The 11,304-nt window shown below is 54.9% G+C and overlaps 1 protein-coding gene across 1 annotated transcript; it reads right to left on the bottom strand.

The window, feature by feature from the left end:
* Nucleotides 1–34: 34 nt before the first annotated feature.
* Nucleotides 35–10,418, bottom strand: LOC139250026 (armadillo-like helical domain-containing protein 3; the record flags this gene model as incomplete). Its single annotated transcript, XM_070872589.1, has 4 exons — nt 35–93; nt 6,564–6,665; nt 9,341–9,437; nt 10,343–10,418. Coding segments are annotated over 4 exons (334 nt in total), but the record flags the coding sequence as incomplete, so codon positions are not given.
* Nucleotides 10,419–11,304: the final 886 nt, after the last annotated feature.

Genomic DNA, 11,304 nt, shown 5'->3' with positions numbered 1-11,304 from the left:
TGGAAGTGCAGATGGTACAGGTGTCTGTGCTTACCTCTGCGATGCAGGTGAGGATGATCAGGCAGAGTTTGGCACTGTTCAACCGATGCTCATCTGAAAGGAGAATGCATGGAATAAGCTGGAGATTCGCAGGTGGCAGTGGTGAAGGGTTATGGTCGGCTGTAAATGTGGGAAGCTTTATCCCAAGCAATGGTCGGGAGCCCTGAATGTGAGCTCGGCTGGTGTTGGGGTGGGAGGCGTAAAGGAAATCAGACATGTGTCTGCTCCTCAGCACTGTCCGTGACTCATGCTGAAAAGTGCACGTGTAGATATTGGACAGCACAGGATTGGGCTCAGCTGTAATGCATTCCACAGCTGAATAGCTAACACCCTGGGTCTACGAACACACAAAGATAGAAAGACTTACATTTCTATGGTGCCTTTCACGGCCTCAGGACGTTCCAAAGCGCTTTACAGCCAATTAATAATTTCTGAAGTGTAGCCACTGTTGTAATGTAGGAAACGTGGCGAGCCAAATTGCGCACAGCAAGCTCCCAAAAACAGCAATGTGATAATGACCGTATCACAAGCTTTCAGTGACGTTGGTTAAGGGGTTGACCAGGACACGGGTCTACTCCCCAGCACTTCATCACATAGCGGCCATGGGATCTTTTCTTTCACCCGAGGGGGTGAACGGGGCCTTGGTTTAACGTCTGATGCGAATGATAGAACCTCTGACAGGGCGCGCACCCTCAGCACTGCACTGAGAGTGGTGTGCTCAAGTGCTGCGTGAAGCCACGACCTCATTGACTAACAGGGCAGAAAGAAGACTGCCACTGAGCCAAGCATAACCTTAATGGGCACGGGGGGCAAGATGCTGCATGGAAGCAGTACGCTAAGCTTGGGATTCAGTGGGGTAGAAATTTGGTCGCTCGGCGCCCCTGGAAGGGGTCGGAACAGGGGCGCTAAAGTGGTCAGAGCTGCGAGCGACGGCATTCGTGCCGCATGGTATACCCAGCATGCCGGCGGCGCTGATCAGTTCAGTCCGGGCATGTGGAGGCGGTGTGCAATGTTTCCGGTTTCGACAGCGCTATGATTTTTGTTTGGCGCTGACCCTGTAGCCCCACAATGGGGCCGCCTGGGAAAGCGGGCGGTGCAAACTGTTCCAGCGCGGTGAGGGAAAGAATGACGACATCAGACAAGTGAGATTGTTTTTCTCTTTTTTCTTTTTTGAGGTTTATATTTATGTGGGGCGAACAAGATATTGGGAATGTTTTTTGTGGGTTTTTTTTGGCGATTTTTCATCCCCAGGGAAGTCTCTCTCAGGGCGCTTCGAGGCTGGCTCTATAGCTGGGGATTTTCAGTGGCTCAGCCGACCTAGCGCCCGAGACAGGTGTGGAACGCCCTTAGCGCTCCGCCTCACACTCAGGGCCCAGTTGCTGAACTTAGCGGCTGCAGACGCAAACCATTTGCCGCCGCTTAATTTACCGTCCCTGTCACCAGAGGGGTTGGGCGGGGGGTTGGGGGGAGAAAAGAGGCGTCCGGGGGGGAAGGAGGCGTGGAGGCGTCCGGGGGGGAAGGAGGGCTCCGGGGGGGAAGAGGCGTCCGGGGGGGAAGGAGGGCGTCCGGGGGGGAAGGAGGCGTCCGGGGGGAAGGAGGCGTCCGGGGGGGAAGGAGGCGTCGGGGGGGAAGGAGGAGTCCGGGGGGGAAGGAGGCGTCCGGGGGGGAGGAGGCGTCCGGGGGGAAGGAGGCGTCCGGGGGGGAAGGAGGCGTCCGGGGGGGAAGGAGGCGTCCGGGGGGAAGGAGGCGTCCGGGGGGGAAGGAGGCGTCCGGGGGGGAAGGAGGCGTCCGGGGGGGGAAGGAGGCGTCCGGGGGGGAAGGAGGCGTCCGGGGGGAAGGAGGCGTCCGGGGGGGAAGGAGGCGTCCGGGGGGAAGGAGGCGTCCGGGGGGGAAGGAGGCGTCCGGGGGGGAAGGAGGCGTCCGGGGGGGAAGGAGGCGTCCGGGGGGGAAGGAGGCGTCCGGGGGGGAAGGAGGCGTCCGGGGGGGAAGGAGGCGTCCGGGGGGGAAGGAGGCGTCCGGGGGGGAAGGAGGCGTCCGGGGGGGAAGGAGGCGTCCGGGGGGAAGGAGGCGTCCGGGGGGGAAGGAGGCGTCCGGGGGGGAAGGAGGCGTCCGGGGGGGAAGGAGGCGTCCGGGGGGAAGGAGGCGTCCGGGGGGGAAGGAGGCGTCCGGGGGGGAAGGAGGCGTCCGGGGGGGAAGGAGGCGTCCGGGGGGGAAGGAGGCGTCCGGGGGGGAAGGAGGCGTCCGGGGGGGAAGGAGGCGTCCGGGGGGGAAGGAGGCGTCCGGGGGGGAAGGAGGCGTCCGGGGGGGAAGGAGGCGTCCGGGGGGGGAAGGAGGCGTCCGGGGGGGAAGGAGGCGTCCGGGGGGAAGGAGGCGTCCGGGGGGGAAGGAGGCGTCCGGGGGGGAAGGAGGCGTCCGGGGGGGAAGGAGGCGTCCGGGGGGGAAGGAGGCGTCCGGGGGGGAAGGAGGCGTCCGGGGGGGAAGGAGGCGTCCGGGGGGGAAGGAGGCGTCCGGGGGGGAAGGAGGCGTCCGGGGGGGAAGGAGGCGTCCGGGGGGGAAAGAGGCGTCCGGGGGGGAAGGAGGCGTCGGGGGGGGAAGAGGCGTCGGGGGGGAAGGAGGCGTCGGGGGGGGAAGGAGGCGTCCGGGGGAGGAGGCGTCGGGGGGAAGGAGGCGTCCGGGGGGGGAAGAGGCGTCCGGGGGGGGAAGGAGGCGTCCGGGGGGGAACGCCTGGGGAAAGAGGCGTCGGGGGGGGAAAGAGGCGTCGGGGGGGGAAAGAGGCGTCGGGGGGGGAAGGAGGCGTCGGGGGGGGAAAGAGGCGTCCGGGGGAAGGGGTCCCTGGGGGAAAGAGGCGTCGGGGGGGAAAGAGGCGTCGGGGGGGGAAAGAGGCGTCGGGGAGCGGGGGGAAAGAGGCGTCGGGGGGGAAAGAGGCGTCGGGGGGGGGAAAGAGGCGTCGGGGGGGGAAAGAGGCGTCGGGGGGGGAAAGAGGCGTCGGGGGGGGAAAGAGGCGTCGGGGGGGGAAAGAGGCGTCGGGGGGGGGAAAGAGGCGTCGGGGGGGGAAAGAGGCGTCGGGGGGGAAAGAGGCGTCGGGGGGGGGGGAAGGAGGCGTCGGGGGGGGGAAAGAGGCGTCGGGGGGGGGAAAGAGGCGTCGGGGGGGAAAGAGGCGTCGGGGGGGGGAAAGAGGCGTCGGGGGGGGAAAGAGGCGTCGGGGGGGGAAAGAGGCGTCGGGGGGGGGAAAGAGGCGTCGGGGGGGGAAAGAGGCGTCGGGGGGGGGAAAGAGGCGTCGGGGGGGGAAAGAGGCGTCGGGGGGGGGAAAGAGGCGTCGGGGGGGGGAAAGAGGCGTCGGGGGGGGAAAGAGGCGTCGGGGGGGGGAAAGAGGCGTCGGGGGGGGGAAAGAGACGTCGGGGGGGGGAAAGAGGCGTCGGGGGGGGAAAGAGGCGTCGGGGGGGGGGAAAGAGGCGTCGGGGGGGGAAAGAGGCGTCGGGGGGGGGAAAGAGGCGTCGGGGGGGGAAAGAGGCGTCGGGGGGGGGAAAGAGGCGTCGGGGGGGGAAAGAGGCGTCGGGGAACGTCGGGGGGGGGAAAGAGACGTCGGGGGGGGAAAGAGCGTCGGGGGGGGGAAAGAGGCGTCGGGGGGGGGAAAGAGGCGTCGGGGGGGAAAGAGACGTCGGGGGGAGCGACTGGGGAAAGAGACGTCGGGGGGGAAAGAGACGTCGGGGGGGGGAAAGAGGCGTCGGGGGGGAAAGAGACGTCGGGGGGGGGAAAGAGACGTCGGGGGGGGGAAAGAGGCGTCGGGGGGGAAAGAGACGTCGGGGGGGGGGAAAGAGGCGTCGGGGGGGAAAGAGACGTCGGGGGGGGGAAAGAGACGTCGGGGGGGAAAGAGACGTCGGGGGGGGGAAAGAGGCGTCGGGGGGGGGAAAGAGGCGTCGGGGGGGGGAAAGAGGCGTCGGGGGGGAAAGAGACGTCGGGGGGGGTGAAGAAGGGTTGCGGGGGGGTGAAGAAGGGTTGCGGGGGGGTGAAGAAGGGTTGCGGGGGGAAAGAGGAGAAAACTGGTAAAAACAGAATAGAAATCACTTTGCGTTTGTGCACGCGAGGAGCGATTAGCGCTGCTCCAGATCAGTCACTGCTTGCTGAAGATAATGAGTGGAGATGATGGACTCAGGCAGCATTTACAGTTCATGTCACTCGAGAGGGCATTGTATAGGAACTGGCTGCACTCCAGCAGTGTGAAAGCATAAACCACAATAACAAGAGATGACTGAGTCACCAGCGCATCTCTGCTTATTGTCTTTTACAACATTTTTTTAATGATATGGCACTTCAGCGTTCTTGCGCCTTGTCCTTTCACAATGCTGGAAATGCACACAGGGCTCGTTGGGAGAGACAACAAGCTCTTTTATATCTGAGAACAGACGGGCATGGGCAAAGTGTTAAACCCACAGGCTTGATTCCAGTGCAGGAGGACACTGGAACCGAGTCAATCGCAAGGCTTGAGGGGGAATTAGATAAACACTTGATATATTAAAGGGTGGCAGGAAAGTACTTGGTAGGGTGCTGGAGCAGATACAGTGAGCCAAATGGGCTTCCTGCGGTGCTGAGATTTCTATATGCAGCCCAGCAATCACGGATCCCAATAAACCACACAGAGACATGAAGCCCACAATCAATGTTTAAAATGTAACACAATGCAGAGGTTCCCACCGGGCCGGCTGCATGGACTCACACAGATAGTGGTGAAAGAACAGGGCAGGATGAAAGAAATTCACCACACGTTTACTGACCATTCCGAGTGTCTTTAAGCTTAGAAGTTCGAGGATGATTTGCTGACGTGAAACGGGTGAGACAACGCCCAATATGGCGGGCCATATGCACGCACGCACATTCGCAGCCGGGAGTGCGCCGCCCACCATATTGATACAACATCGAAAGAAGTGGCCAGGACCCGCGCCAGAGAATGGGGTGTGACCCTTTGCCTCGCGCCTGTCCTGTTTGATTGTAAAATATAGGCCATTTCAGCCCATCGTGTCTGCGCCGACCGACAAAGCGCTATCCAGCCTAATCCCACCTTCCAGCTCTTGGTCCGTAGCCCTGTCGGTTACGGCACTTCAGGTGCACATCCAGGTACTTTTTAAATGTGGTGAGGGTTTCTGCCTCTACCACCCTTTCAGGCAGTGAGTTCCAGGCCCCCACCACCCTCTGACTGATGAAATTTTCCCTCAAATCCCCTCTGAACCGCCCCCCAATTACTTTAATCTATGCCCCCTGGTTGTTGACCTCTCGGCTAAGGGAAATAGGTACTTCCTATCCACTCTGTCCAGGCCCCTCATAATTTTATACACCTCAATAGGTGTCCCCTCAGTGTAAGCCCAGATCTCCATCCTCGCTCCCTGCCCATGAGTCTCCATTCTGGGAGTTAATTATCCCTTTCGGCAGAGAAAAGCTTGCAACAAAGGAAAGTTGGAGTTGGTCTGAGCCAAGGTCTACAAGAGAACAGTGAAGTCTGGCATATTGCTCACTGCCACGCGTTTGTGCTGACTTTAGCTGTTTCTTCGTCCTGCTCCAGATCTCCGAAAATTTTATACACTTCAATTAAATCTCCTCTCAGCCTCCTCTATTACAAAGAAAACAAAACCCAGCCTATCAGAACTTTCCTCACAGCTATAATTCTCCAGTCCTGGCAACATCCTCGTAAATCTCCTCTGTACCCTCTCCAGTGCAATCACATCTTTCCTGTAATGTGGTGAGCAGATGGACCCCTATACCAAATGGGTTTGCCCAGAACATGGCCAGCACCAGCTGCCGTCAGCAAACCCCCCCCCCCCCACCAGTTGCTGACCCTCCCCCTCCCAGAGGCTGACCCCCACCCCGCCAAAGTCATTAACTCCATCCCTTGTTCCAACCTGGACATAAATCTAGGCTGACACTCCCAGTGCAATGCTAAGGGAGCGCTCCACTGTCGGAGGTGCCGTCTTTCGGATGAGACGTTAAACCGAGGCCCCGTCTGCTCTCTCAGGTGGACGTAAAAGATCCCATGGCACGATTTCGAAGAGCAAGTATCCTCGGTTCCTGGGACCAATGTTAATGTCCCAATCAACATAACAAAAAAAAGATTATCTGGTCATTATCACATTGCTATTTGTGGGAGCTTGCTATGTGCAAATTGGCTGCTGCATTTCCCACATCACAAGTGACCACACTCCAAAATTCATTGACTGTAAAGCGTTTTGAGATGTCCGGTGGCCATGAAAGGCGCTATATAAAGCCAAGTCATTCTTTCTTTTCCTTCCCCCAAAAGGCTGTGGATTCTGGGGGTCAATTGGAGCTTTCAAGGCTGAGATTGATAGATATTTGTTGACTAAGGATATCAAGGGATTGGAGCGACGGGTAAATAAAGTTGAGGTACAGATCAGACGTGATCTGATTTAATGTGGGAAGAGGCTCAAGGGGTGAATGGCCTCCTCCTGTTCCTGTCAGACATTGGTACTCAATCGGTTCTGTATTCTTTTCTTTTGTTCATAATTTGCTTTCCTTACCTTTTGTATCCTGCATGACAATGGAGCAATACTTGAGGAAGGTGATGAGGAGATTACTGGTGTGCAGGTTTGGATCCAGTGGCAGTTCTGAAGAATTCATCACTGCAGTGGAAAGAGATGTCAAGGAGTTAAATGAAACACGATTGTACCTGAAAGGCGGACGTCAGTCTGTACCAAGTCAGACGATCCGAATCAGGACAGCACCTCAGGCCGCGACCCTTTGCCTCAGCACCTGAGTTACCCAGGATATACGGCACAAAAACAGGCTATTCGGCCCAACCAGGCTGTGCCGCCGTTTATGCTCCACTCGAGCCTCCTCCCGTCTTTCCTCATCTAAATCCATCAGCATAACCCTCTATTCCCTTCTTCCTCTCATACACTTATTTAGCCTCCCCTTACAGGTACAGCAAGTAATTAGGAAGGCAAATGGAATGTTGGTCTTTATTGCAAAGGGGGATAGAGTATAAAAGCAGGGAAGTCCTGCTACAACTGTACAGGGTATTGGTGAGACAACACCTTGAGTACTGTGCACAGTTTTGGTCTCCGTATTCAAGGAGGCATATACTTGCATTAGAGGCAGTTCAGACAAGGTTCACGAGGTTGGTTCCTGAGATGAAGGGGTTGTCTTATGAAGAAAGATTTGGCATTACTCATTGGAGTTTACAAGAATGAGAGGTGATCTTATTGAAACGTATAGGATTCTGAGGTGCTCAACAAGGTGGGTGCAGAGAGGATGTTTCCACTTGTGGGGGAATCTAGAACTAGGGGGCATAGTTTCAAAATAAGGGATCGCCCATTTAAAACAGAAATGAGGAGGAATTTCTTCTCTGAGGGTTGTGAATCTGTGGAATTATCTGCCCCAGCTGTGGAGGCTGGGTCATTGAATATATTTAAGGTGGAGATAAACAGATTTTTGAATGATAAGGGAGTCATGGGGAGCGGCAGGGAAGTGGAGCTGAGGCCAAGATCAGATCAGTCATGATCTTATTGAGTGGCGGAGCAGGCTCGAGGGGCCAAACGGCCTACTCCTGCTCCTATTTCTTATGTTGTTATGTGTAGAGTCGCAGTCCCTGCAGCATCATAATCACAGTGTGATGCTCGCAGCCTCTGTACCACTCAGATTATGTGGTGGAGCTGGCACACAACACCACACAGTCGCTCCCAGTCTGTACCAGGAAATAAAAGCGCTCCACAAAATAACTCCGGTCAATACAGCTCGGGATTGCTGCCCCTCTTGCTCAGGTAGTTTGGGTAGTGGCCAACGTTCTGTAACAAGTGCGCTGTTCATTGCAATTTGACTGAATGTGATGTACCAGCATGCTTTGAGAGGCTAAGAAGCCATGTTGCTGCGCAAATGCTGTGAAGACAGAACTTCCCGCGGTTTACAAATCTCCGGTCGGGACAATTGACATTACCGCGAGAGTTCCGTAAAACAAACCTTTTAGTTGTTGTAAAATGATTGAACAATGGTCAACGTGGTCTGAGACACGTATGCATTGGGAGGCCTGCCAAGCTTTGGGTATAAAGTTAGAAAAACACAGAGCTGCTGCAGTGAGTCGGGCGACTTGACCAGTCACACAGGAGGTAGGGCCGACTAGTCGCTGCCGAGTTGGCCACTGGTGTTAGTACACTTGTACTTGCTGGTAATCATAGATTAATTTTAAGTAAAGAAAAGTTATCCTGAAGTCTTTTGTCTCGAGTTGCCTGTTCCATTACTGATCCGAGTTCTATATACTGGTAGACGGAGGCAAGGTCATTTTTTTGGGTCCCTTTAATGGGCTGCGATGCCCATTCAAAATTCCGCGAATGTGCGAAATATCCCATTCAAAATCCGGGAAGCACCCTGTGCGAATCTCCAGACAGCTGCGTAGTCGTTCAGCTTAGCAGCAACGTTGGTAGTGGATTACTGTCGAGGAAGATCCTTGGTTTTTGACCAACTGCTCTGTGCCCAGTTGCCTGACCTCGGCCAAGACATCAGTGGCGGTGCTAAAACTGACCTCAGTGGCGGTGCGAAAACTGACCTCAGTTCCCGCCGGGTGGGGGATTGGGGGGGGCGCGGCGGTGGGCAGAAACCAAGAAGGGTTCCCAATCCTGATCAGTGTCCAGTCAACCCTTGCTGGAAACTGTGTGGGGATAAAGAATGAGAGGTGATCTCATTGAAACATGCAAAATTCTGAGGGGGATTGACAGGGTAGATGCTGAGAGGTTGTTTCCCCTGGCTGGAGTGTCTAGAACCAGGGGTCACAGTCTCAGGATAAGGGGCCAGCCATTTAAGACCGTGATGAGGAGGAATTTCTTTACTCAAAGGTTTGTGAATCTTTGGAATTCTCTGCCCCAGAGGGCTGTGGATGCTGAGTCTCTGAGCATATTCAACGCTGAGATAGATAGATTTTTGGAGTCTAGAGGAATCAAGGGATATGGGGATCGGGCGGGAAAGTGGAGTTGAGGTCGAAGATCAGCCATGATCTTATTGAATGGCGGAGCAGGCTCGAGGGGCCCTGCGGTCTACTCCTGCTTGTATTTCCTATGTTCTTATGATGAGCTAAGGACAGAGTTAGGCTGCAACCCCAACCCGCCCCTCCCCTCCCCTCCCCCACATAAACGCTCACAGTCAAAAAGCCTGGGCTCCCAGCAGGTGAACAAACAATTGGGTAAAGTACTAGCGGCATCCAGTCTCTGTCGGAGCCTGGAGCTCGGGCAGGAGTCAGCACCTTCAGGAGAGGAGGGGAGAGCGTTGCCGGAAATAGGAGCAAGTAAATCACTGGAGGAAGACTTGCCATCGGACGAAGGAGGCGTGGTTCCCAAGGGCGTGGTTGGAGTTGTTGGCAGTGTTGGTGTCGTTGGAATATTAACCAGCCCCATTTCTGGGTGGCTCTGAGTTTAATAAAAAGAACATTGCAGTTAGAGACTTTATCCTGAACATATTTAAGCACCATTACCGCACTCTCGCCTCGGAGTCAGAAGGTTGTGGGTTCAAGACCCACTCCGGGAACTTGAGCACAAGATTTTAGGCTGACACTGCCGTGCCAGTACTGAGGGAGCGCCACACTGTTGGAGGGGCAGGACTGAGGGAGTGCTGCACTGTCGGCGGTGCCGTCTTTCGGAAGAGACGTTAAACCGAGTCCCCATCTGCCCTCTCAGGTAGACATAAAAGATCCCATGGCACTATTTCGAAAAAGAGCAGTGGAGTTCTCCCCGATGTCCTGGGGCCAATATTTATCCCTCAATCAACATCACTAAAACAGGTTATTTGGTTATTATCACATTGCTATTTGTGGTAGCTTGCTGTGCACAAGTTGGCTGCCGCGTTTCTACATTACAACAGTGACTACACTTGAAAAAGTACTTCATTGGCTGTAAAGTGCTTTGAGACATCCGGGGGTCGTGAAAGGTGCTATAGAAATGTAAGTTTTCTTTTTTGAGTACAGGAAAATGCAAGTTTCTTCATACTGTACTGTGTCCTCTGACACAAGATATGAAACGTAACTTGCAGTCGAAACACAGAGCGGTAGACATGCAATTTCCAGCTTTGGGATCACGGAAAGTGATCGAGAGCAGGAACCCTGGCTGATTTCATTGACCATTTCTTAGCCACGGCACACAGACGCCTATCAAAGCACCACTGCTGCCACCCTGGCCAAGATCAGCACAATCCGGGGGCATTGAGCTGCTTGACTTAGTACAACGCTGGACAGTGCACTGAAGCCACGGGGAGAGGCACCTCAGTGGATGTTGATCAGTGTGTCAGGGTGGCTGTGGAGCAAGTTTCGCGCTCTCACCTGTGCTAATACTGTGATGAAGTTTCTGTTTAAATGAACGGCTTCGTACAGTGCCAGCAGGATAGCCTCGTTGGTCCTGGATCGGAAAAAGCACAGAAGCCAGTAGTCAAACAATGAGAGCAATTCCTTATTCAATAACAACTACTCACATTTGTGCAGCATCTTTAACGTAGCCAAACGTCCTAGGACGCTTCACAGGAACGGAATCAAACAACTTGACACCGCGCCACATAAGGAGATGTCAGGACAGGCAACCAAATGCTTGGTCAGTGAGGTAGGTGTAATATATGCACCGGTGAGTATGCTCACAGGTTTGTAGAGCTGTTGCATTGGGAGTAGGTCATCCATGATGAGGTATGCAGTTATGAGGCTAGTGGATGAACTGGTAATGTGTAGTGTGATTGTTAAACCTTTGTTAATAAACCAACTAGTTCTTAATAGCAACATGTTGCTATGAATTCTTAAGCAAAGAACCCATGAAGCAAATACATTACAGTAGGATTTAAGGAGCATCTCAAAGGAGAGCCGGAGAGGTTTAGGGAGAGAATTCCAGAACTTGGGGCCCAGGCAGTTGAAGACATGGCCGCCAATGGTGGAACGAAGGAAATTAGGGATGCGCAAGAGGTCAGAATTGGGGGAGCCCAGAGATCTTGGAAGGTTGTAGGGCTGGAGGGGTTTAGAGAGATAAGGAGAGGCTATCTCTCATTCTTGTGTTTCAACAGAATCTTTTTCATGATCCATCTTATTAAATGCCGTGCTCTTTATTTTGTAATTACTTAGCCATTTTCTGGCCGAATATTCCTTTTATTCTCAATGTACTTCTATTTGTGATTCCCCTGCTTGAATCTCTTGGACTATCCATCTTCCTCAGACTATCCTGCTTTCCCATACAACTTTGCGTTGAATCATCAGCCCCCTCTCGGCCAACGTAAACAGATTAATTGTCCAATCATTGAATTCTT

The sequence above is a fragment of the Pristiophorus japonicus genome, unplaced genomic scaffold (genome assembly GCF_044704955.1).
Source record: "Pristiophorus japonicus isolate sPriJap1 unplaced genomic scaffold, sPriJap1.hap1 HAP1_SCAFFOLD_3367, whole genome shotgun sequence".
In the NCBI taxonomy this organism is placed as follows: Eukaryota; Metazoa; Chordata; class Chondrichthyes; family Pristiophoridae; genus Pristiophorus; species Pristiophorus japonicus.
This window is presented reverse-complemented; position numbering and strand designations above follow the sequence as displayed.